Source organism: Heptranchias perlo, chromosome 11 (assembly GCF_035084215.1).
Source record: "Heptranchias perlo isolate sHepPer1 chromosome 11, sHepPer1.hap1, whole genome shotgun sequence".
NCBI classification, from domain to species: domain Eukaryota; kingdom Metazoa; phylum Chordata; class Chondrichthyes; order Hexanchiformes; family Hexanchidae; genus Heptranchias; species Heptranchias perlo.
In genome coordinates, this window is record NC_090335.1 from 13,047,901 (window position 1) to 13,075,350 (window position 27,450).

At 46.5% G+C, this 27,450-nt stretch overlaps 1 protein-coding gene across 3 annotated transcripts in view; it reads left to right on the plus strand.

Moving 5' to 3' along the window:
* Positions 1-449: 449 nt before the first annotated feature.
* lrch1 (leucine-rich repeats and calponin homology (CH) domain containing 1) overlaps positions 450-27,450 on the plus strand; it is a 177,521-nt gene continuing 150,520 nt past the window's right edge. For all 3 annotated transcript variants that reach the window (XM_067992562.1, XM_067992564.1, XM_067992563.1), the window contains exon 1: positions 450-773. In XM_067992562.1, the coding sequence (XP_067848663.1) occupies positions 569-773 (205 nt within the window). In that variant the 5' untranslated portion in view covers positions 450-568. The remainder of the gene's footprint in view (positions 774-27,450) is intronic.

The following is a 27,450-nucleotide window of genomic DNA, read 5'->3' on the forward strand; positions in this document are numbered from 1 at the left end:
ACAGGCGGTGACCGGCGGGCGGCGCTGTCTCCCCCCGGCGGCCTGCAGTTACAGGCGGTGGCCAGCGGGCGGCGCTGTCTCCCCCCGGCGGCCTGTAGTTACAGGCGGTGACCGGCGGGCGGCGCTGTCTCCCCGCAGAGACCTGTAGTTACAGGCGGTGGCCGGCGGGCGGCGCTGTCTCCCCCCGGCGGCCTGCAGTTACAGGCGGTGGCCGGCGGGCGGCGCTGTCTCCCCCGGCGGCCTGCAGTTACAGGCGGTGACCGGCGGGCGGCGCTGTCTCCCCGCAGAGACCTGCAGTTACAGGCGGTGGCCGGCGGGCGGCGCTGTCTCCCCCCGGCGGCCTGCAGTTACAGGCGGTGACCGGCGGGCGGCGCTGTCTCCCCCCCGGCGGCCTGCAGTTCCCCCCGCGGCCCGCAGGCTGCGCTGCCCCGCTCCCCGCCCTCCCGGCCCCTGGTTTCCGCCTCATTTGTCTTTTCTCTCCCGGTCGGTGCGCAGCGAGAAATGAGAAGCGGCGGATCGGCGGGGCCCGAGCGACAGACGCAGTGAGCCGGCGGGCCCCTCGGTGACCATGGCGTCGGCGGACGGTCCGGGCCCGGGCCTGGGAGCGGGAGGCGGCCCCGGTTGTGGCGCTGGCGCGGCGCCGCTGCCCCGCAGCCTGGAACGGGCGCTGGAGGAGGCCGCGGGCTCGGGGACCCTGGGCTTCAGCGGCCGCAAACTGAAGGAGTTCCCGCGGAGCGCGGCCGGACACGACCTGAGCGACACGGTGCAAGCAGGTGGGTGCCAGCGGCTTAACTAGAGGCTAACTAGCATACCTGACATAACTAGCGTAATTTGCCGGGGCCAGAGATCTTAGCACTGGTCCAGAGAGCAACTGACAGAAGTACCTTGTGTAAGTTAGTATAACTAGTGGGAAAGTTAATGATAACAAAGTGTGAGCTGCAGGTGGAACTGAGTTACCTATTGATGTAACTGGTGTTAACAATGTGTTACTAGTATAACCATTAAAGGTGTAAATTATAACTGCAGACTTGTGGGGATGATTTAGACCTTGTGTAGAGTACATCAGAAACAGGGCTCAAGTGTCTCAAACTGAAAAGTATAACTAGTTGCTAATTGCTAGTTGCCATAATTAAAATGACTAATACAACTATTGTGTACTGGAGAACATTAAATGGGTGAAAGGTCAGACTCACTCTGACTCTGCTAATTTAACTAGTGTAGTTGAGTGGCTGGGAATTATTTGCAGTGGATAACAAAACTTGAAGAGTTGTCTTTGAGAGAACATAACCAGGATAACTAATAACTAATGGAAGTAATGTGTTGTCATGTGTAACAACAAGTGGGCCGAAGTGTTGTATACTGTCTGGAGTGAGTACACGGATGTTGTACACAGTGTCTGGAGTGAGTACATGGATGTTGTACACAGTGTCTGGAGTGAGTACACGGATGTTGTACACAGTGTCTGGGGTGAGTACACGGATGTTGTACACAGTGTCTGGGGTGAGTACACGGATGTTGTACACAGTGTCTGGGGTGAGTACACGGATGTTGTACACAGTGTCTGGGGTGAGTACACGGATGTTGTACACAGTGTCTGGGGTGAGTACACGGATGTTGTACACAGTGTCTGGGGTGAGTACACGGATGTTGTACACAGTGTCTGGGGTGAGTACACGCATGTTGTACGCAGTGTCTGGGGTGAGTACACGCATGTTGTACACAGTGTCTGGGGTGAGTACACGCATGTACACAGTGTCTGGGGTGAGTACACGCATGTTGTACGCAGTGTCTGGGGTGAGTAGACGGATGTTGTACGCAGTGTCTGGGGTGAGTAGACGGATGTTGTACGCAGTGTCTGGGGTGAGTAGACGGATGTTGTACGCAGTGTCTGGGGTGAGTAGACGGATGTTGTACGCAGTGTCTGGGGTGAGTAGACGGATGTTGTACGCAGTGTCTGGGGTGAGTAGACGGATGTTGTACGCAGTGTCTGGGGTGAGTAGACGGATGTTGTACGCAGTGTCTGGGGTGAGTAGACGGATGTTGTATACAGTGTCTGGGGTGAGTAGACGGGGGCGGTGTATACAGTGTCTGGGGTGAGTAAACGGGGGCGGTGTGTACAGTGTCTGGGGTGAGTAGACGGATGTTGTACACAGTGTCTGGGGTGAGTAGACGGATGTTGTACGCAGTGTCTGGGGTGAGTAGACGGATGTTGTACGCAGTGTCTGGGGTGAGTAGACGGATGTTGTACGCAGTGTCTGGGGTGAGTAGACGGATGTTGTACGCAGTGTCTGGGGTGAGTAGACGGATGTTGTACGCAGTGTCTGGGGTGAGTAGACGGATGTTGTACGCAGTGTCTGGGGTGAGTAGACGGATGTTGTACGCAGTGTCTGGGGTGAGTAGACGGATGTTGTACGCAGTGTCTGGGGTGAGTAGACGGGGGCGGTGTGTTCAGTGTCTGGGGTGAGTAGACGGGGGCGGTGTGTTCAGTGTCTGGGGTGAGTAGACGGGGGCGGTGTACACAGTGTCTGGGGTGAGTAGACGGGGGCGGTGTGTACATTGTCTGGGGTGAGTAGACGGGGGCGGTGTGTACAGTGTCTGGGGTGAGTAGACGGGGGCGGTGTGTACAGTGTCTGGGGTGAGTCGATGGGGGCGGTGTGTGCAGTGTCTTGGGTGAGTAGACCGGGGCGGTGTGTACAGTGTCTGGGGTGAGTAGACGGGGGCGGTGTGTACAGTGTCTGGGGTGAGTCGATGGGGGCGGTGTGTACAGTGTCTTGGGTGAGTAGACGGGGGCGGTGTGTACAGTGTCTGGGGTGAGCAGACGGGGTCGGTGCGTACAGTGTCTGGGGTGAGCAGACGGGGTCGGTGCGTACAGTGTCTGGGGTGAGCAGACGGGGGCGGTGCGTACAGTGTCTGGGGTGAGCAGACGGGGGCGGTGCGTGCAGTGTCTGGGGTGAGTAGACGGGGGCGGTGTGTACAGTGTCTGGGGTGAGTAGACTGATGTTGTACACAGTGTCTGGGGTGAGTAGACTGATGTTGTACACAGTGTCTGGGGTGAGTAGACGGGGGCGGTGCGTACAGTGTCTGGGGTGAGCAGACGGGGGCGGTGCGTGCAGTGTCTGGGGTGAGTAGACGGGGGCGGTGCGTGCAGTGTCTGGGGTGAGTAGACGGGGGCGGTGCGTGCAGTGTCTGGGGTGAGTAGACGGGGGCGGTGCGTACAGTGTCTGGGGTGAGTACACGGATGTTGTACACAGTGTCTGGGGTGAGTACACGGATGTTGTACAGTGTGTCTGGGGTGAGTACACGCATGTTGTACACAGTGTCTGGGGTGAGTACACGCATGTTGTACGCAGTGTCTGGGGTGAGTACACACATGTTGTACACAGTGTCTGGGGTGAGTACACGCATGTACACAGTGTCTGGGGTGAGTACACGCATGTTGTACGCAGTGTCTGGGGTGAGTACACGCATGTTGTACGCAGTGTCTGGGGTGAGTAGACGCATGTTGTACGCAGTGTCTGGGGTGAGTACACGGATGTTGTACGCAGTGTCTGGGGTGAGTAGACGGATGTTGTACGCAGTGTCTGGGGTGAGTAGACGGATGTTGTACGCAGTGTCTGGGGTGAGTAGACGGATGTTGTACGCAGTGTCTGGGGTGAGTAGACGGATGTTGTACGCAGTGTCTGGGGTGAGTAGACGGATGTTGTACACAGTGTCTGGGGTGAGTAGACGGGGGTGGTGTATACAGTGTCTGGGGTGAGTAAACGGGGGCGGTGTGTACAGTGTCTGGGGTGAGTAGACGGATGTTGTACACAGTGTCTGGGGTGAGTAGACGGATGTTGTACGCAGTGTCTGGGGTGAGTAGACGGATGTTGTACGCAGTGTCTGGGGTGAGTAGACGGATGTTGTACGCAGTGTCTGGGGTGAGTAGACGGATGTTGTACGCAGTGTCTGGGGTGAGTAGACGGATGTTGTACGCAGTGTCTGGGGTGAGTAGACGGATGTTGTACGCAGTGTCTGGGGTGAGTAGACGGGGGCGGTGTGTTCAGTGTCTGGGGTGAGTAGACGGGGGCGGTGTGTACAGTGTCTGGGGTGAGCAGACGGGGTCGGTGCGTACAGTGTCTGGGGTGAGCAGACGGGGTCGGTGCGTACAGTGTCTGGGGTGAGCAGACGGGGTCGGTGCGTACAGTGTCTGGGGTGAGCAGACGGGGGCGGTGCGTACAGTGTCTGGGGTGAGCAGACGGGGGCGGTGCATGCAGTGTCTGGGGTGAGTAGACGGGGGCGGTGTGTACAGTGTCTGGGGTGAGTAGACTGATGTTGTACACAGTGTCTGGGGTGAGTAGACTGATGTTGTACACAGTGTCTGGGGTGAGTAGACGGGGGCGGTGTGTACAGTGTCTGGGGTGAGTAGACGGGGGCGGTGTGTACAGTGTCTGGGGTGAGCAGACGGGGGCGGTGTGTACTGTGTCTGGGGTGAGCAGACGGGGTCGGTGCGTACAGTGTCTGGGGTGAGCAGACGGGGGCGGTGCGTGCAGTGTCTGGGGTGAGTAGACGGGGGCGGTGTGTACAGTGTCTGGGGTGAGTAGACTGATGTTGTACACAGTGTCTGGGGTGAGTAGACTGATGTTGTACACAGTGTCTGGGGTGAGTAGACGGGGGCGGTGTGTACAGTGTCTGGGGTGAGCAGACGGGGGCGGTGCGTGCAGTGTCTGGGGTGAGCAGACGGGGGCGGTGCGTACAGTGTCTGGGGTGAGTAGACGGGGCGGTGCGTACAGTGTCTGGGGTGAGTAGACGGGGGCGGTGCGTGCAGTGTCTGGGGTGAGTAGACGGCGGCGGTGTGTACAGTGTCTGGGGTGTGCGGCTGACGTTAAATGAAATGATTACGTTCAAGAATTCCAAAAACCAAGGGCAAGCAGATCGCCTTGGGTTATTGGTGCCTTTACAAATGGAGTGTTTCGTGTGTATTCATTGAAGTGAGGGACGTTGACTATTGGAAATCGAGCTTTTTCCTCCTCTTGGCGCATAATGTCAGCACCATTCATGCCCATCTGAACTAGTCCACAGTCAGGTGAACAGTGACGCTCCTTCTAATCTGCTCCATCAATACCCGTTAAACCTGACCTTGGAGGGACATTGCCTGCAATGCGAGTGTTCATCATGATATGAACCCTCCCGCTTTCACTGGGTGAGATCAGAGGTTCACTACTCATTGCTGTGACCCTCACTGACTGGGGACTTATTTGAAACATACTCACTGCCCATTTCACCTGGGAGGGGGCAATTTTGACTTTGCATTGCTAGTGAGTAGCCTTGCCCCCCGGTAATACCCATCAAAAAATAGGGTATTCTGTGTACAGGTTTAACCTAATTTGTGATATGGACTAACAGAGAGTGAGGCTATCCACCAGCCACACTAAGTAGGAAAGTTACCCCAGGATCTTCACAAATGTGTGAACGAGAGTAAGGAAAAGGACTTCCATCTCATCACTCTGGTTCAAACCCAGACCCCAGGCTGGAAGCTGTTGGCCAGTCAGGAACTTGCCGTGTGAGGAATTATAACGGAGAAGCAATAGTATGCAATGTAACGTGGCAACCATACTCTGGAGTGCTGTACTATCAGGTCGTCATGGAAACTGGATTGTTTAAAATAAGCAAAAGCCATAGTATCAGAACAGCACCTTGTGCGTCTCTGGTTAGTAACAGGAGGCCTGAATTAGCATGGTGAGGGAAGTTGCGGTGTGATGGGAATAATACTGAAGGTAGTTGTTATCCACAGGGATGTGTTTCAGGGGCCAGGTCCTGCTTTATCAAACATGCTTTAGAGGATTATTTGGCCAAATCTTTTTTTGCTGATTGTGAGTGTGGTTATTGTGACACGGTAAAGGGCATGATTCATTTGCACCCTCCAAGTGACCTTAATCCGATGAACCCGTGCTTCACTGATGATAGTTTTAACACTCGCTCGGCAGTTCCATGACCGTGTTCCTTTTATTCCATTCCATGTAGTGATGATGATGACAGGTAAATGCTAAGAACATAAGAAATAGGAGCAGGAGTAGGCCATATGTCCCCTCGAGCCTGTTCCGCCATTCAATCAGATCTCAACTCACTTTCCTACCTGACCCCCATATCCCTTGATTCCCCGAGAGTCCAAAAATCTATCGATCTCAGTCTTGAATATATTCAATGACTTGGCATCCACAGCCCTTTGGGGTAGAGAATTTCAAAGATTCACAGCTCTCTGAGTGAGGAAATGCCTCCTTATCTTAGTTTTAAATGGCCGACCCCTTCCCCCTAGCATCTACCCCCTCAGAATCTTATAAGTTTCAATAAGATCACCTCTCATTCTTCTAAACTCCAGAGAATTTAGGCCCATTGTAGTCTAACCTCTCCTCATAGGCCAACCCTCTCATCCCGGGAATCAATCTAGTGAACCTTCGTTGCACCGCCTCTGAGGCAAGTATATCCTTCCTTAGATAAGGAGATCAAAACTGTACACAGTACTCCAGGTGTGGTCTCAGGGCCTGTAGAATTGTAGCAGGACTTCCTCACTCTTGTACTCCAACCCCCTTGCAATAAAAGCCAACATGCCATTTGCCTTCCTAATTGCTTGCTGTACCTGCGTGCTAACTTTCTGTGTTTCTTGTACCAGGACACCAAAGACACTCTCAACACCAACATTTAATAGTTTCTCACCATTTAAAAAATATTCTGTTTTTCTATTCTTCCTGCCAAAGTGAATAACCTCACATTTCCCCACATTATACTCCATCTGCCACCTTCTTGCCCACTCACTTAACTGGTCTATATCTCCTTGCAGACTCTTTGTGTCCTCCTCGCAGCTTAATTTCCCACCTAGCTTTGTATCGTCAGCAAACTTCATCTAAATCATTAATACAGATTGTAAATAGCTGAGGCCCAAGCACTGATCATTGCAGCATCCCACTAGTTATAGCCTGACAACCTGAAAATGACCCATTTATCCCTACTCTCTGTTTTCTGTCCTTTAGCCAATCCTCTATCCATGCTAATATATTACCCCCAACCCCATGAGCCCTTACCTTGTGTAACAACCTTTTATGTGGCACCTTATCGAATGCCTTTTGAAAATCCAAATATACTACATCCACTGGTTCCCCTTTATCTACCCTGCTAGTTACACCCTCAAAGACTCTAATAAATTTGTCAAACACAATTTCCCTTTCATAAAACCATGTTGATTCTGTCCAATCATATTATGATTTTCTAAGTGCCCCGTTACCACTTCCTTAATAATGAATTCCAGCATTTCCCCGACTACTGATGTCAGGCTAACTGGCCTGTAGTTCCCTGTTTTCTTTCTCCCTCCTTTCTTGAATGTCGGGGTTACATTTGCTACCTTCCAATCCGCTGGGACTGTTCTAGAATCTAGGGAATTTTGGAAGATCACAACCAATGAATGTTTGAGAACATTCGGCGGGAGCCACAGCAAGCAATGTAGATGGAGCTGTCTGTGCGTTTATTGAGAGCAGTGCCTCCCTCTTTAACGTGGCTTTTATTGGTGTGTCATTGAGTAGCTCTCGGGGACTCCTTGGGTCTGACAGAGAATCACCCTCCCATTGTACTGTGCCAGGATACAGCAACAAGAGTTAAAACTGGCAGGAGGAAAGTTTGTGACCAACGTCAGGAAGAATTTCACTATGTGCTCGACATTTGGATAGGCCTGGGTCGGGCTGGGCCAGGTCGTGAAAATCTCATTCAAGAGTTAGTTAGATGACATGATGGAGCAGTGTAAAGTTTTTATTGTGGATAGATGAGAGTGCCCTCCCTCATCTGGATCAATCCTGGTGTCTGGAATATTCTGTTATGTTGAGGTGAGTATTGACCGTTCACATTATGAAAGGATCCGATTCTTGTGCCTTGAATTGTGCGACCTCAAATTATAAGCGCAATTTATTTAAGATGTGTCTTTGTGTTTTTTTTAAAAGAGGTCCCTCTTGTGATGAACTCTTGTGATAAGTCTGGCACTGCCCTATCAGTGACATCGTTTGAGGTGAAGAGCCCAAGTATAAATGGTACAGTGTGCAATTTTACCACCACCCAATGGGTGAGCAGTTTACGCCTCCAATGGTTGCTGGATGAGGGTGCCCTGCTGATTGTGGGCATTGGGCCCCCATCACTCACATCCAGAACTGCTCGCAGTGAGGTCAAGGGATCCCTGGATTACACATTATTCCCTGTGGTGGAAACAACCCAGTTAATAGGGCTGATTCATGAGATTGTTGACTGTACAGGAGGAGAAGATAGATATGGCGTAACTGTAGAGAGCTGCGCTACTTCCAGAAGCCATCTACATTTCTGCTGACTTGACTGCTCCCCAAGTCACCAAATACAATGTTAGTCTGTCTGTACCTGAAGAAACTGAGTTGCTAAAACCCGATAATCTCTAGATCCTTGTACAGCATGCAAGTTTCTGACTCTTTTGTGTTTGTGGGATCTTGCTGTGCACAAATTCGATGCTGCGTTTCCTACATTGCAACAGTACTTTATTTCCTGTAAAGCGCTTTGGGATGCCTTGAGGTTGTGAAAGGCGCTATATAAATGCATGTTCTGATTGCTCTGGCCATCCGCAGTCTGCCTGTGGCGGGACTGTTGTTTACCCTGTATTGAGAATGAGGTTTTCCCCGTTCAGTTTGACATTGCACCACAATCCAATTCAGGACCCTGCAGGAGGATTTGATTCAAACCGAACCTACTTCACCACAGGTCAAACCCAGGCTCCCAACGAATGCCTAAAGAGGGGGAGAAAGCAGACCATGGTCATGAATGAATCAACCAACTAAGTGATTCAGCAACAGGAGAAGTTAGAGAATATTAACCAGCAGCTGTGCTGCTGACTTTAGAAGGTGCTTCGTGCTGGTCGAACAGCTGAGTCTTGCTGGTGGTCCTTGCCGTCTGCAGGTGGATACTGTAAATAACCATGTGATTGCACGTGCAGAGCTCCAGCAGCAAGGCCTGGAATTTGTCAAAACTGATTTCAGTCTAAGAATGAAGATTGCAAAATACCAGCACCCCTTGATTCGAATTGCCTGTTTGGGCAATCGCAGCAAGCTCAGATTCTGCCTCTTTGCACCTGGCATAAACAAAACAGACAACTTTTAAAAAAAAAAATAGCAGCAGTGCTTTGAAACGTTTCCACAGCAGCTGTTTCACAAAGAGACTTGCATTTCATTTAGCCCCTAATCAAGTCTCCGGGATGTTGCAAAGTGCTTTATGTAAAATGAATTACTTTGAAGTGCAGTTGTTATGTAGGCAAATGCAGTAGCCATTTTGCACAAAGCAAGATCCAACAATCATCAATGAGGTAACTTGTTGATTGAGGAAGGAATGTTGGCCAGGTTACCGGGGGAACTCCCGACACTTAATGGTGCCATGGGATCTTTTACATCCACCTGAACATTCCGACGGGGCCTCGGTTTAACGTCTCATCCAAAAGACAGTCCCTCCGACGGTGCAGCACTCCCTCAGTACTGCACTGAAGTGTCAGCCGTGATTTTGTACTCAAGTCTTGGAGTGAGGCTTGAACCCTCAACCTTCTGATTCAGAAACGAGAGTGGTACAAATTGAGCCGAGGCTGACACTTAACTGTTTTTAAAAAAAGAACTCCTGACAATCTAGTTTTGAAATATCCAATAAAAACAGATTGAGTTATGACCAATTGGTTCGTTTGATTTGAATATTGAATCAAATCTCCAGTTTTGCCTACGCCCCCTCACCTGGACAAGAAGGTATTACCATCTCCCACCTGAGAAAGCGGGAATCAACCTGTGCCACCCCTAATGATGGGCCCACGACCTCGGGGTTGACCCCTGCTATTTCCATTTCACCTTCCTGATGCGGATGGTACTTGGTTCCGAACTGCCCACTCCCTGGTTGAAATTAGTAACTCTCCATGTGATTAAACCAGACGCAAACCCCTATTTTTTCCCCTCTTTCACCTCTTGCCCGCCTGTTCCCTCGGCCAGTTTCATACACTGGAAATTTAATTTCATTTCAGAAATGAAGCAGAATGATTGGTTCCACCCTTTCCCCAGTCTGAATCTGTACCATCTTGGCCCTTCTGCCACCCGATGCTTTCTGCTGGCCTACGACGTTGAACCAGTATATTTTCTTGCTCCCCACCCTATCGGAGTGTTGCCAGTGCTTGGCTATTTCCTGTATTTACACCGGTGAGCGTACAATCTGTGGGTCATACAGATGCTTCTGTTCATGCACCCATAGCCACTACTGAAGTGCAGATTTAAGGAGAAGCTAGACTGTCTACTGTGTTCTGTGGTAGGGGGTCTCCCCATCGTATTCTGTGGTAGGGGGTCTCCCCATCGCGTTCTGTGGTAGGGGGTCTCCCCATCGCGTTCTGTGGTAGGGGGTCTCCCCATCGCGTTCTGTGGTAGGGGGTCTCCCCATCGCGTTCTGTGGTAGGGGGTCTCCCCATCGCGTTCTGTGGTAGGGGGTCTCCCCATCGCGTTCTGTGGTAGGGGGTCTCCCCATCGCGTTCTGTGGTAGGGGGTCTCCCCATCGCGTTCTGTGGTAGGGGGTCTCCCCATCGCGTTCTGTGGTAGGGGGTCTCCCCATCGCGTTCTGTGGTAGGGGGTCTCCCCATCGCGTTCTGTGGTAGGGGGTCTCCCCATCGCGTTCTGTGGTAGGGGGTCTCCCCATCGCATTGTGCGGGGTCCCTTAGGGAAGAGCGACCATAACATGATAGAATTCCTCATTAAGATGGAGAGTGAAGTAGTTGAATCTGAAACTAGGGTCCTGAATCTAAATAAAGGAAATTATGAAAGTATGAGCTGCGAGTTGGTTATGATAGATTGGGGAACTTTACTAAAAGGGATGACGGTGGATAGGCAATGGCTAATATTTAAAGAACGTGTGCAGGAATTACAACAATTATTCATTCCTGTCTGGCGCAAAAATAAAACAGGAAAGGTGGCTCAACCGTGGCTTACAAAAGAAATTAGGGATAGTATTAGATCCAAAGAGGAGACATTTAAAATTGCCAGAAAAAGCGGCAAGCCTGAGGATTGGGAGCAGTTCAGAATTCAGCAAAGGAGAACAAAGAGATTGATTAAGAGGGGAAAATAGAGTATGAGAGTAAAATAGCAGGGAACATAAAAACTGACTGTAAAAGCTTCTATAAATATGTTAAGAGAAAAAGATTAGTGAAGACAAATGTAGGTCCCTTACAGTCAGAAATGGGGGAAATTATAATGGGGAACAAAGAAATGGCGGAACAATTAAACACATACTTTGCTTCTGTCTTCACAAAGGAGGACACAAATAACCGCCCAGAAATGTTAGGGAACCAAGGGTCTAGTGAGAGGGAGGAACTGAAGGAAACCAGTATTAGTAAAAAAAAAAATAGTGCTAGGGAAATTAATGGGGCTAAAGGCTGACAAACCCCCAGGGCCTGATAATCTACATCCCAGAGTACGAAAGGAAGTGGCCCTGGAAATAGTGGATGCATTGGTGATCATCTTCCAAAATTCTATAGATTCTGGAACAATTCCTACAGATTGGAGGGTGGCAAATGTAACCCCACTATTTAAAAAGGAGGGAGAAAAAACAGGGAATTACGGACCAGTTAGCCTAACATCAGTAGTGGGGAAAATGCTAGAGTCTATTATAAAAGATGTGATAACAGAACACTTGGAGGGCATTAACGGGATTGGACAAAGGCAGCATGGGTTTATGAAAGGGAAATCATGCTTAACAAATCTACTGGAGTTTTTTGAGGAGGTAACTAGTAGAATAGATAGGGGAGAACCAGTGGATGTGGTGTACTTGGATTTTCAGAAGGCTTTTGATAAGGTCCCACGCAAGAGGTTAGTGTGCAAAATGAAAGCACATGGGATTGGGGGGAATATACTGGCATGGATTGAGAATTGGTTGACAGACAGGACACAGAGTAGGAATAAACGGGTCTTTTTCCGGGTGGCAGGCAGTGACAGGGATCAGTACTTGGGCCCCAGCTATTCACAATATATATCAATGATTTGGATGAGGGAACTAAATGTAACATTTCCAAGTTTGCAGATGACACAAAGCTGGGGTGGAATGTGAGCTGTGAGGAGGATGCAAAGAGGCTCCAATGTGATTTCGATAAGTTGGGTAAGTGGGTAAGAACATGGCAGATGCACATAACGTATAACGTGGATAAATGTGAGGTTATCCACTTTGGTTGTAAAAACAAAAAGGCAGATTATTATCTGAATGGTGATAGATTGGGAAAAGGGGAGGTGCAACGAGACCTGGGTGTCCTTGTACACCAGTCGCTGAAAGCGAGCATTCAGGTGCAGCAAGCAGTTAGGAAGTGAATGGTATGTTGGCCTTCATTGCAAGAGGATTTGAGTACAGGAACAGGGATGTCTTACTGTAGTTATACAGGGTCTTGGTGAGACCACATCTGGAGTATTGTGTTCAGTTTTGGTCTCCTTATCTGAGGAAGGATGTCCTTGCCATTGAGGGAGTGCAACAAAGGTTTACCAGACTGATTCCTGGGATGGCAGGACTGTCGTATGAGGAGAGATTGGGTCAACTAGGCCTATATTCACTCGAGTTTAGAAGAATGAGAGGTGATCTCATCCAAACAGATAAAATACTAACAGGACTAGACAGACTAGATGCAGGGAGGATGTTCCCGATGGCTGGGGAGTCCAGAACCAGAGATCACAATCTCAGGATACGGGGTATGCCATTTAGAACCGAGATGAGGAGAAATTTCTTCACTCAGAGGGTGGTCAACCTGTCATTAGATGTATTCAAGAAGGAGATAGATATATTTCTTAATGCTAAAGGGATCAAGAGATATGGGGAAAAAACGGGAACAGGGTACTGAGTTAGACGATCAGCCATGATCATTTTGAATGGCGGAGCAGGCCCGAAGGGCTGAATGGCCTACTCTTGCTCCTATTTTCTATGTTTCTATGTGCTCTATTGTAAGAGGCATCTTCCCATTGTGTTCTAATGTAGTGGGGCGTCTCCCCATCGTGTTCTATTGTGGGGGGGCGTCTCCCCATCGTGTTCTATTGTGGGGGGGCGTCTCCCCATCGTGTTCTATTGTGGGGGGGCGTCTCCCCATCGTGTTCTATTGTGGGGGGGCGTCTCCCCATCGTGTTCTATTGTGGGGGGGCGTCTCCCCATCGTGTTCTATTGTGGGGGGGCGTCTCCCCATCGTGTTCTATTGTGGGGGGGCGTCTCCCCATCGTGTTCTATTGTGGGGGGGCGTCTCCCCATCGTGTTCTATTGTGGGGGGGCGTCTCCCCATCGTGTTTTATTGTGGGGGGCGTCTCCCCATCGTGTTTTATTGTGGGGGGCGTCTCCCCATCGTGTTTTATTGTGGGAGGCGTCTCCCCATCGTGTTTTATTGTGGGGGGCGTCTCCCCATCGTGTTCTATTGTGGGGGGCGTCTCCCCATCGTGTTCTATTGTGTTCTATTGTGGGGGGCATCTCCCCATCGTGTTCTATTGTGGGGGGGGTCTCCCCATCGTGTTCTATTGTGGGGGGCGTCTCCCCATCGTGTTCTTTTGTGGGGGGGGGTCTCCCCATCGTGTTCTGTTGTAGGGGGGTCTCCCCATCGTGTTCTAATGTAGTGGGGGGTCTCCCCATCGTGTTCTATTGTGGGGCGGGTCTCCCCATCGTGTTCTATTGTGGGGGGCGTCTCCCCATCGTGTTCTTTTGTGGGGGGGGGTCTCCCCATCGTGTTCTGTTGTAGGGGGGTCTCCCCATCGTGTTCTAATGTAGTGGGGGGTCTCCCCATCGTGTTCTATTGTGTGGGGGGGGTCTCCCCATCGTGTTCTATTGTGTGGGGGGGGTCTCCCCATTGTGTTCTAGTGCGGAAGTCGTTCTCAGTGGCTGATCTTCCTATGAAAAGCCACCTCTAATGATATTGAAAGCTGACTGTTCTGCCTATGCTGCCTGCAGGTTGTCTTTTTCTACAGCAGACAGTTGATGTACTGCTATCTTCAAGGGAAATAATTAATCAGCTGTTAACCTACCTCGGGTCCTCAATCATGAAACTATATTAAAGGCTTTGCTGCATTCCACGCTGTAAGTAGTATTTAAAACATCACAAATAGTCTGCTCAAGACCCCACCCCCCCACACACATCCCACAAATTATAGTCCACGAGCCCAGGCTCTGGATGAAGGGAGTGTGGGAACAAAGGAACATCTTTAACATTCCAGCTAATGACTGTGAAAAGGAGATGCTGTGCTACAGTGAAGTTCTGGCACTTTCAAGGGCTCTAATCATAACAATCAGCAGAGCTCCGAGTTAGAGAACTTTGAATCTGCTAAAGAGATATCATAGCCGCGGATAAAAGATACATTAGACTCTGGTCACCCCATTTTACCAGGCCCAGCTCCTCCTCTGAGGAGAATGAGAGGTGAATACCACTCTTGAGCTGGTTGGTCGAAGGTGTACAGCAGGACTGTGGCAATGGCTTGTTAATAATAAGGTGATTTTCTCCTTTGGTCTACAAACACAAGATGTTTCCTGTGCTGCAGGAGATACTGGACTGAAGTGTTGGATCTGGGATTCTGCAGCTCACAGCTCAAGGAGCTCAGTGTTTCGATGCAGGAATCAGAGTGGAGAAGATACTGTTTAATGATGCTCTACTCTAGAGGTCTCTGGCATATTTGGTCAGTTTGGTGTAGAATTTACTGAATCTTCTCGTAGCTTCAAGGGACAAGCCATTGAGATTTGACCAACTGTTGGTGGGATTATATTAACAGGTTCCCCACTGCGGGTTGCCTTGGATCCCCTCCATGTCGTCCGGTTGGAATGTTAACTGACTATTGATCACGTGACTTGAATTAGCAAGGATCCGAAGTCCCTGACCTGTTGTGTCCTGGGTGTGTGGATTAAATCGGTTTAAATCACAGTCCCTGATCTGTTGTGTCCTGGGTCTGTAGATTAAATCGGTTTAAATCCCAGTCCCTGATCTGCTGTGTCCTGGGTCTGTAGATTAAATCGGTTTAAATCCCAGTCCCTGATCTGCTGTGTCCTGGGTCTGTAGATTAAATCGGTTTAAATCCCAGTCCCTGATCTGCTGTGTCCTGGGCCTGCCGATTAAATCGGTTTAAATCCCCGGTGATGTGTTAACTCGTTTCTGCCATTTGAGAAATTGCGCAGCAGCCTGATCCAGGTACAGAGCAGTCCTGGGCATTCTGTGTTTGCATCTGACATTCTGTTAGCATCAGGCTTGGGACCAAGTTTGCCCACACACCATAGAAATTCAATTGCAGTTGTTTCATCAATGTCACATGTATACGAAGAGTGGGACTCCAAAACCAGGCAAGTTAGATTTTTGAAACGTACACAAAATCTGACTGATGATTGAACTAGACTCCTCTTGACAAGTCAGGTTTTCAAAACAAAAACTAAAATAAAAGCAGATTGAAGAAAGATCCAATGATGTATCAGTCAGATATGTGGTTCAGTTTCTACTGCTCTGATGGTGGCTCTGATGGGAGCTCAGACATTTAAGAAAGTAGCTTTGGGTTCAAGACAGTGAAAGGATCATCAAAGAGCAATAGTGGCAGCTCTCTAAGTTCTGTCTGTACTCAGCTACTGAGAATTGTTTTGATTTCTCTGGAGCTGAATGGGAGTATCGGAGCTGAATGGGAGTATCGGAGCTGAATGGGAGTATCGGAGCTGAATGGGAGTATCGGAGCTGAATGGGAGTATCGGAGCTGAATGGGAGTATCGGAGCTGAATGGGAGTATCGGAGCTGAATGGGAGTATCGGAGCTGAATGGGAGTATCGGAGCTGAATGGGAGTATCGGAGCTGAATGGGAGTATCGGAGCTGAATGGGAGTATCGGAGCTGAATGGGAGTATCGGAGCTGAATGGGAGTATCGGAGCTGAATGGGAGTATCGGAGCTGTGGATATCTTCAGTTGTTTGTTGACAGCTCCACACACATTGATTGTGTTTGGAAGTTCACCAGTTAAACAGAGTGCCCAGTTTTTGTCTTTATTGCACTACAGTTTCTCAAACAGAGTAGTAAGTGTGCAATGTGCAGTTCACACATACAGCTGTAATTGTGCAATGTCCAGTTCACAGACGGCTGTAATTGTGCAATGTCCAGTTCACAGACGGCTGTAATTGTGCAATGTCCAGTTCACAGACGGCTGTAATTGTGCAATGTCCAGTTCACAGACGGCTGTAATTGTGCAATGTCCGGTTCTCTCACACAGCTGTAATTGTTCAGTGTACAGTTCACATTCAGAGCTGTAATTGTGTAGTGTCTGCTTTATACACACAGCTGTAAGTGTACAGTGTCCAGTTCCCCCACACACACAGCTGTAAGTGTACAGTGTCCAGTTCCCCCACGCACACAGCTGTAAGTGTACAGTGTCCAGTTCCCCCACGCACACAGCTGTAAGTGTACAGTGTCCAGTTCCCACGCGTGCATGCACAGCTGTAAGTGTACAGTGTGCAGCTCACACTTGATTATTGAAGGACTGCACAGATAACAAGTAAATGGTGTTTGACCATCTGCCTAGTGCTGCATTCCTACCCTGATGATGATCAGGAAGAAAGCCTCTTTCACATCCAATTTGTTTTTTTGGAGCAGGCAGAATACAAAATAGTTTGTCCCCCTATGACAGGATGGTGATCTGTCTCACTCTGTTCGGGCTAAGTAAGTGGCAGGAGGAGGAGTACTTTAATGATATTCAGCAGAACACAGCATGTGTGATTTTAAAATATTTATACTGAATGCTCCTCAATGCTCTCTTTCAAATTGAGTGAAATGCTGAGGCAGTGGAAACATTGCAGTAATCTTTCTCAGATGAAAAAAGATTTAAGAAATTCTAAAAATGTGATTTGCAGCAGAGGTGATATTAGATGCAGAGATGCACACCCCATTTTAAGAGGAACAAGACCATTTTTATTGGACAGGATCCACTGATGAGTTGTTAATGTAATCCTGTTAATAGCCCATTCAAAAGAACGTTATCAGCTGTTACTGTTTAATGAGGCCTTTAAATAGTTGCTATCATTATTTGTTGATGCCCCAATGCCTCAAATTTAAAATTTCCATCCTAGTGTTTAAATCCCTTCATGGCCTTGCCCCTCCATAACTCTGAAATCTGCTATAGCCTTTCAACCAACCCCCGCACCCCCCACCTCCCTAAGACCACCGTGTTTCTCTGACTCTGGCCTCTTGTGCATCCCATCGCTCCACCATTGGCGGCTGTGCCTTCAACTGTCAAGGCCCAAAGATCTGGAATTCCCTCCCGAAACCTCTCTCTCCCCCCATCCCCTCCTTTTAAGACCATCCTTAAAACCTACATCTTTGATCAAGCTTTTGGTCGCCCCTCCTAATATCTCCTTTGGCTCGGTGTCCATTTTTGACTGATTACGACTCCGTGAAACGCTTTGGGACACACTTTGCTACGTTAAAGGCGCTATATAAATGCAAGTTGAATTAGAGCAGACTGAGGTGACCAGCTCTTTGCTCAGGGCCTCCCAACAGATGGAAAGTTGAAATCAAGAACTTGCCCCGAGGGACAACAGAGAGTTGGGGAGAGAGCTTTGAATGTAAAGTGCTTTCCTGTTTAGTTAAGAGCCAAAAGTCCTACACAAGAGATTTACTTTAGTTTCTTTGCTGCAACCCTACTTTGACCTTGATGTTGCTGCTGTGTACTTTGTCTATGCCAACTAAATCACCAATGATAAGGGTAACAAAATAAGAATTAACTTGATATTAGAGGGGCCAGTCGTAATAATCATGGAGGGGGTTTTCAGTGTCTCAGAGGGTTGATCAGGACCAATCGATGGGAGGTTGAAAGTCCAAGTAGTTTAGTAGAGGTAAACGGTCACTGTTATCACAGGGCTGCCAGCAATCCAACAGAACAAAGCATTAACCTGGAAGTAGGTGAACACTTGGCTCCAGTAAGCAGATTTGGTTAAGAGGGAGAGGCATTAGAAAACAAAAGAGCAAAAATGGAAGTTTAAGACTACACTAGGAGAAATATAGGGGAAATATATTCCAGTGTAAAGGCATAACAAAATGTTCATTTTTTTTTTCCCTGGTGTTTTTTTTTGTACTGGTTAAGGTGAGAGATGCCAGTGTTGGAGATTAGAACACTTAAGTTTTGTTGTGCAGGGTCAGCTTGCCAGAGTTGGCTTTTGCAGAGTAAGGCCTCCCTCTCTTATGTTTCCCTTTCTCACACTAGCCACTCTCATGGAATCTCTTATGCTACTGATCCTTTTCCTTCAGAGGTCAGTCATACCCAAAATGACCCACCCCAATACCTGGACTGATTTAGCTTTGATACCATTGCTAGTTTCAGTCAGAGGCAACAGGTGAAACCTGGCAAGTGTCTGTGCCTTTGGCCATTGTCCTTTCCATATATTGTACACAAAGCATCATTTGATTTGCAGTTGTGTGCTGTGGACTACTAGGAATTCAATCCAGAGTGTCTAATCTCAACAGATAGAGAGGAGCCTTTCATCCCATCAGTTTGAGCTGGATTCGAACAGTAAGTCCTAAAAGTGAAAGGATAAACCTACTGTGTGCCACTTAGGTTTCCTGTTCAATTTGAGTGAACTCTGATTGCAAGAAAATCTAATGAAAGCCTCATGTAGAGAACGCAAGTGATTGGAGTGTGTTCTTGGCTGTGATACGATGAAAGTATCTGATGGAGCTCTAACCCATGAGTGCATGTTGCACCCATAACCACCTCCCATACAGATTTTATTTTTTATACTGTGCAGTGTTTCATTTTTATACATATTAAAAGCAAAGGTTCTCAATGTCTGAGTTTTCTGGTTGGTAGATTGTAGCATTAGTATTGCTGAACTGTCGAGTTCTGTGGCACTACTGCTGTGATGTGAAGAATCTCAACAAAAAAAAATAATTTTGGAAGAATTAGGTCTGTGGATCAAGAATGTGAAAGGATCAGCTGATAGAGAGTGTGCTGCTGAAATCCAACCCTTTATTGACGTATGTGCGTTTGAACAGACTTGCAATATTGTCCATCACATTGACCCAGTCAAATAGAAGAACCTTTGAAGTCTGCAGGAGCTGTTCGGGTGTCACTGAAATGCTGCTATATTTGATGAGTCATTAATGTGTGGATAAATTAAATGGTGTCTTAAAGAAGGAAATTCATTCATTTCTAAATATTCCCCAACATATCAAAATCATCAGGTTAATATGAAGCATTAAATCAAACCTGTGCCAACACCACTGTTGCACACCACAGTTGATTGGCGTTAAGTTCACTCAGATACCAAATTTCACCACCAGTATGCCACGTATTTATCGTTGAGGAACAATTGATTGGAAAACTGCTATTTCGGAAGCAGTGCATTATTCTGGCTCGTTCTGAGGTGATGTGGTGTGCGTGATGCAGGAACATATTTCAATGGCTGGTTGATGTACATAAAACTACTATCTGACAATGACATTGGATAGTTTACTTAATTCTGCTTTGTGTTTAGCTTGGCTTTAATCAGACAGCATTGTGAAAGTGCCCTCTTCCTACTGAGAAATGTCAGCAATTTCTGTTCTCCCAACTGACTGAACGCAATAAGGAGCAGGTCTTCATTGCCTGAAGATTCAGCTGCTGTATGACTGTGCTGCAGGAGGCGCTATATCTGTAAGTCCCAAGGGTAAAAGTATTGTGTACCACACCATCCCATTCTTCTTAAATCCCGTATTTTGAGAAAGGCGTTAAACCTGCTTCAGGAATTAAGGAGAATTAAATCTCATCAAAGGCACTTGGCGTTGCAGTATGTGTATTAGTCCCAAAAGGTAATGTATAAGTTTTAGGGAACGTAACATTATTATATTTCATAACTTGTAAATGTTAGTGTGTTGAGGATATGTATATATTCACATATGTACCTGAGAGTTTCCTTTGATACATGTATGTTGTGGTGACAGTGTAAGAATGTGACAGCTCTGCACTGGAGCGAGGAACGGAGCTGGTCCCTTCATCCGTTGAGGCGGCTAGGTTTAATTTTCATGCCTCAGATTTTCTGGCTTCCTTGTTTGCCATAATTGATATTAAATCACATTCTAAGAACTCTATTAAAATCTAAAAGTGTGGGGAATTAGTGAATGCTTGGTATGATGCTGTGTTCTTGGGATACCTGGAGTAGCCGGATGCATCCATTGACTGATGTCTAACGCAGCTGGAATGTGAACATGCAGGCTCAGTGCTGGCTTTCCAGCAGATTAAAGTGCTTGGCAGTCATGTCCTGTTTAATCTTCTCGCTCTCTGTTTCAGGTTGAACCTGTTGGTTAGTCGTTATATTGATAACAGTGTTGCAGCCCCTGATGAGGGGGTTGAATGGCACTATTTGAACAAATTCCCCGCCAAGGCCCTGTCATTTGATCCTATCTTTCAAAATGATTTTGAATATCAACTTTCCTACTTTTGACATTACTCTAATGTCACTGGGAGAATTTATGAATTGTAAATCGTGTTTTGATATAAAAGAATTAAAATATACAGTCATAGTAGTTAGGATATAATTAGTGCCATTCCTTTATTTAAGATGAAATGGGTGGGTGGGTGCTGGGGATATAGTTAGTGCTGTTCCTTTATTTAAGATGAAGTGGGTGGGTGCTGGGGATATAGTTAGTGCTGTTCCTTTATTTAAGATGAAGTGGGTGGGTGCTGGGGATATAGTTAGTGCTGTTCCTTTTATTTAAGTTTACAATAGGAAAGCCATTTTTTGGTGGCTGGTCACATCTTACTCAGTTGTGATATGATAATTGAACAAGATATAGTTTGAGGTCTAAGGATAGATTGCAGGATAAAAATTAAGCTGGGTCTGTTGAACTATTGATGTTAGATAAGTGGTTTGTAATTTTATTTTGAGCTAAGTTCTTGTGGTGTGTGTTCTGTTTGCCGGGTGGAGGGGAAGTTTCATTGATTAGGTTGTGTTCTGTGGAGATAATTTGCATCTGTATTTCTCCCACAGAAGGACAAGTGTGTGCGCGTGGGTCTTCCTGTACTCGTGTACACCTTGCCTGTATAAGGATGCTCTTTTCCTCTGCTCTCAGTGTTAGTTGATGCAATTACGTAGACAGAGAGGCTTGTTTCAGAAGCTGCAAGTCTCTGCTGAATTGCAGTAATCCTCTGTCCTGGGAGACGTGCTCTTTGATTTTGTAGGAAGGCTAGAACTTGTCCCTAAACCTGGTGATAGCAGTGAATAACCACAGGCAAAGCTTGATGGCTGGCTCTCTTATTTTAGTTAAAGCTATGAATTTGCCAGCTTTGACCAAGGTTAAAGAAGAAGGGGGTAATAGTGGATGTGTTTGATCTGGGCTTGAAAACTTGAGGGTGGGGAATTGAGAGGTGAGGAGAGGATAGAAGGGTAAATTGTGGAGTATATTATGTATGTGTTTGATTGACGGACCTGAACTGATGTAACCTGTGAATGACAAACACTGGGAAAGACTAAATATCTATCTAGTGTGCTTTATTCAGCAACTTTATGGAATAGTCTAGTTTTTAACGATAGGAGTCATTTTAAGAGAGTAAAATTGATTGAAGTGGGATGTTTATGAAGGTGATGAGCCTGTGAATTACACACACGGGTTCACTTTTTGACTGATGTTTGCATTTGATAGTGAAATAAGAACTTTCTAAAATCTAAAGATGTCAGCCTTGTGGTAGTACATTTGCCTCTGAGTGAGTAGATGATGGATTCAAGCCCCACTCCAGAATACACAATCTAGGTTGACCACCATAGTGCTTTCGGGTGAGACGTTAAACTGAGGCCCTATCTGCCCTCTCAGGTGGACATAAAAGATCCCATGAAGAGTAGGGAAGTTTCTTCCAATGTCCTGCCCAAGATTTATTCCTCAACCATCATCACTATTTGGTCCATTATTTCATTGCTGTTTGTGGGATCTTGCTGTGCGCAAATTGGCTGCCACATTTCTGTACATTAGAACAGTGACTACGCTTTAATCATTGCATGTGAAGTGCTTTGGGATGTCCCGAAGTCGTGAAAGGCACCATTTAAAAGCAAATTCTTTTCTTTCTTTCTTTCTTTCTCTCTCTCTTTCTTTCTTTCCTTCCATTCCTTCTTTCCTCCCACCCTCCCTCCCTTTCTCACTCTGTCGCTCATCTGACTTCAGTTATTTAGGTTTTCAAGGCAGAATATTGCTGATATTTCTTCTAGGCTAAAACTCCTCACCTAGTTCCAGCAAGTAAAATCAATGCACTGTCGTCGCCTTCAAAGTGACTTGTGTTGCCAGTTACCTGTGTCACGCTCCTAGGGACTGCTCCTCAATGACAGGCTTTTGATAGCTTTGATACGGACTGTTTATTGGATGATAAATCAATGACAAATGCATTGCCAAATGTAGACTTGATGCCTAAGTTAGGCCTCTGGTTTTTTCCAGTATTGAGCACAGTCTGTCAAAAAGCAGCAGAACATCGGCCAGGTTTTACTCAACTTATTAGAGAGGAAGTAAGGTTATGGTGGAGGACATTTTATTCAAAGCACTCCCCATTTCAAATTCAACAAATAAACCTTACGAAAAATTATCTCGCATTTAAAAAAGCAAGTGTCAAATCTTTAGCTGCCGCATTGGGTCTCCTCCTTACTGCTAGACTGTTCTACAGAGCAGGGAAATGTCTGGAGCAGCTTCATGAAAGCAATGGGTGTCGTTACTGTGGACTAGTTTGAGAGCCAATCTGGAACCTATCAGGAAACCATTAATACAGATTTGAATAAATGACTCCTCAATAACTTTCCATAGCAACAGTCAAGTAAGAGAAAAGATCATTCAACTATTTAAGCTTATCCCCCTCGTAACTTTTAATTCTCCCATCCTAACTTCCAGATGTGTTTCCGAATGCTCCTAATTTCCTTTAATGCACTGCTTTACCCAGCAGATTATTTCAAATATTTTCCCTCTGAGTGAAAAAAGATTCTACAATCTGCTTAGTTTTGCTTTTCATGTTTACACTTCTACCCTCTGGTCCTTCTAGCCTGACTTAATTTGAAATAATATCCCAGATTTCCCTTGTCTATACTATTTCATGCATTATATAGCTGTACGAAGTCCCACCTTCTTAAATACCGTCCGTCCAGACTGTAGAGCCCTAGCGTCTGTAATCTTTCATTGTAGTTCACCCCCTCCACATTGGGGCTCGCTCTTGTTGTGCTTGTATGACCTTTTCGTAGCTCGATAACGAAAATTGAACCCAGCGTTCCAGGTGCGATTCTACCAGTACATTGCAAAGCTTTAGCATAATCTTTTTAACCGTATATTCGATTATTCCGGTTATACCCCTTCTAAAATTGCTGTCGTCACTTCCTCCTTAAAATATGCACCCTTTCCCTCTGACTGCCACCACATTTCTAATATTCCCCCCAGTCATTTTAAGACTCTTCAACATGACCACCACCACTTCTCCCAACATTCCCATTCAAAGCTCTTCAGTCTGAAGAAGAAGAACTTGCATTTCTATAGCACCTTTCAGGACCTCAGGACGTCTCAAAGCGCTTTATAGCCAATGAAGTACTTTTTTTTTAAGTGTAGTCACTGTTGAAATGTAGGAAACTTGGCAGCCAATTTGCACACAGCAAGGTCCCACAAACAGCAACATGATAGTGACCAGATAATCTGTTTTAGTAATGTTGATTGAGGGACGAATTCTGGGCAGAACACCGGGGAGAACTAACCTGCTCTTCTTCAAAATAGTGCTGTGGGATCTTTTATGTCCACCTGAGAGGGCAGATGGGGTTTATGTTTAATATCTCATCCGAAAGATGGCACCTCCAACAGTGCAGCACTCCCTCAGTACTGCACTGAAGTGTCAGCCTGGATTATATGCTCAAGTCTCTGGAGTGGGACTTGAACCCATTACCTTCTGACTCAGATGCAAGCGCTACCACTGAGCCACAGCGGATAGCTTCTTCCAGCCTTCCCGCAACACCAACGCTGCCATGGTCAAGGTCCCCAGTGATAGCCTGTGTGATTGGGACCATGGTATGTTATCCCTTTCTTGACCTCTCTGTGGCTTTCAGTGTGGTTGACCGCTCAATCTAATATATTGGCATTTCCACATTGTATAATGGAGAAGATTAGGTTCACTTGCTGACACTGCCACCACACAGCTATGAGGCTGCCCAGCCTAGAAAGCTCATAGGAACATAGGAACAGGAGTAGGCCATTCAGCCCCTCGTACCTGCTCCGCCATTCAATAAGATCATGGCTGATCTGTGATCTAACTCCATATACCTGCCTTTGGCCCATATCCCTTAATACCTTCGGTTGCCAAAAAGCTATCTATCTCACATTTAAATTTAGCAATTGAGCTAGTATCAATTGCCATTTGCGGAAGAGAGTTCCAAACTTCTACCACCCTTTGTGTGTAGAAATGTTTTCTAATCTCCCTCCTGAAAGGTCTGGCTCTAATTTTTAGACTGTGCCCCCTACTCCTAAAATCCCCAACCAGCGGAAATAGTTTCTCTCTATCCACCCTATCTGTTCCTCTTAATGTCTTAAAAACTTCGATCAGATCACCCCTTAACCTTCTAAAATCTAGAGAATACAACCCCAATTTGTGTAATCTCTCCTCGTAACTTAACCCTTGAAGTCCGGGTATCATTCTAGTACACCTACGCTGCACTCCCTCCAAGGCCAATATGTCCTTCCGAAGGTGGGGTGCCCAGAACTGCTCACAGTACCCCAGGTGCAGTCTAACCAGGGTTTTGTATAGCTGCAGCATAACTTCTGCCCCCTTGTACTCTGGTCCTCCAGATATAAAGGCCAGCATTCCATTAGCCTTATTGATTATTTTCTGCACCTGTTCATGACACTTCAATGATCTATGTACCTGAACCCCTGGGTCCCTTTGGACATCCACTGTTTTTAACTTTTTACCATTTAGAAAGTACCCTGTTCTATCCTTTTTTGATCCAAAGTGGATGACCTCACATTTGTCTGCATTGAATTCCATTTGCCACAGTTTTGCCCATTCACCTAATCCATCAATAGCACTTTGTAATTTTATGTTTTCATCTCCACTGCTTACAATGCCACCAATCTTTGTGTCATCGGCAAACTTAGATATGAGACTTTCTATGCCTTCATCTAAGTCGTTAATAAATATTGTGAATAATTGAGGCCCCAAGACAGATCCCTGCGGGACTCCACTAGTCACATCCTGCCAATGTGAGTACTTACCCATTATCCCTACTCTCTGTCGCCTTTCGCTCAGCCAGTTTCCTAACCAAGTCCGTACTTTTCCCTTGATTCCATGGCCTTCTATCTTAGCTAACAGTCTCTTATGTGGTACCTTATCAAATGCCTTCTGGAAGTCCATATAAATAACATCCATTGACATTCCCCTGTCCACTACTTTAGTCACCTCTTCAAAAAATTCAATCAGGTTTGTCAGGCACGACCTACCTTTCACAAATCCATGCTGGCTCTCTCTGATTAACTGAAAATTCTCGAGGTGTTCAGTCACCCTATCTTTAATTATAGACTCCAGCATTTTCCCCACAACAGATGTTAGGCTAACTGGTCTATAATTCCCCGGTTTCCCTCTCTCTCTCCTTTCTTAAAAAGCGGAGTGACATGTGCAATTTTCCAATCCAGAGGGACAGTTCCTGAATCTAGAGAACTTTGAAAGATTATAGTTAGGGCATCCGCAATGTGCTCACCTACTTCCTTTAAAACCCTGGGATGGAAACCATCTGGTCCTGGGGATTTGTCACTCTAGTGCTATTATTTTCTTCATTACTGTTGCTTTACTTATGTTAATTTTATTGAGTCCCTGTCCCCGATTCAATATTAGTTTCCTTGGGATTTCCGGCATGCTACCCTCTTTTTCTACTGTAAATACTGACGCAAAGTAATCGATCAGCATGTCCGCCATTTCCCCATTGTCAATGACAATATCCCCACTTTCAGTTTTTAAGGGGCCAACATTGCTCCTGACCATCCTCTTTTTCCTAATATAACTATAAAAGTTCTTCGTATTGGTTTTGATATCCCTTGCGAGTTTCTTTTCATACTCTCTTTTTGTAGCTCTTACTATCTGTTTTGTGACCCATTGTTGATCTTTGTATCTTTCCCATTTGCCAGGATCTGTGCCATTTTTTGCCCTTTTTGTATGCCTTTTCCTTATGTCTTATACTGTCCCTTACCTCTTTAGTTGTCCATGGCTGTTTTTTATAGCAAGTAGAGTTCTTGCCCCTCAGGGGTATAAACCGATTCTGTATCTCGTTAAATGTTTCTACAAGCATTTCCCACTGATCATCACTGATCTCCGATGGCTTCCATTCCCCACTTTGAACTTTAAATGAAATGAGAGTTTGAGTGGAGGGTGTGGGGGGGTGGGGGGTACGCCGAGCTCCACATTGCATCCTGAGAGAAATGTCCATGTACCGATCATAAGTGAATTCATATATTTAAAAAAAAGTCAATTAAACTCATAACATCAAAGCTGCTTCTTCTCTCTTCTCCAGCCCCACTCCAAAAACTGGTCAGGGCACGATGAAAGGAAATGGGGACATCTGGTGCAATTAAACCAAGGCAGCGAAAAGGTGGCACAGTATTATCTGCAGGGGTGGGCTCTATCTCCTTAGACAGACTCTTTCAAAAGTAAATATGGGGTACTCTGTACATGTCTAAGTAAGAGTGCACGTAGAAATCTCTTCTGTTTTTACAGATTGCTGTCAACTGAACAGAAAATAACTAATAGTACCTCACTCCACATTCCTTGTTTGGCTGTGTAACCAGATCTGAAGGTCACAGAAACTTAGTTATATTTTCAAGGAGTAATGCACCTGCCTACAGACATCCTAACTCCCTGCGCTCACCTCACTCCTTGAAAAAAACACCATCTGTTTTCTGACTCCCTGGCTGGTTGATATGGGGAGTGAGTGAGGAGTCTAATTTAACTCACCAGGTTTCAATGAAAGTAAATATGTATATCCCAAGTGCGGGAATTGTTTAATGTTCTGAGCAATACTTCATTACCAGTAGTCTGCTTGCCTATGACAGGGAGGGAACCATCTGACTAGAGAGATTAAAGCTGCTCGTGACACCAAGCAAGTCAGGATATAGGTCCCCAAGCATTAGACTGAGCTGCTTTGTGCTGATATACACCACCGTAACAGAATAAAAATACAGATTCTTACCAGTGCAGTGGATTGATAGTGGTTTGGACTTCTAATCTATTTCTGCATTCAAACGATCCAGAACGTTTGTGTCGATCATAAGGGGGTTTTACGCTTGGGCTAGCCTTACCCGCTGTTCAGGGGGCTGAAATCAGTAATTACTGCACTAAAGAATCAAGCTACAAACAGGCTGTAGAACCAGATTTGTGAATATTAACTTTTTTTTAAATACAAGAGAAGCGAATGAGCACTCTTTGAGTATTAGAAAAGTTCCAGGCAACTGCTTTCTGATTGTGTT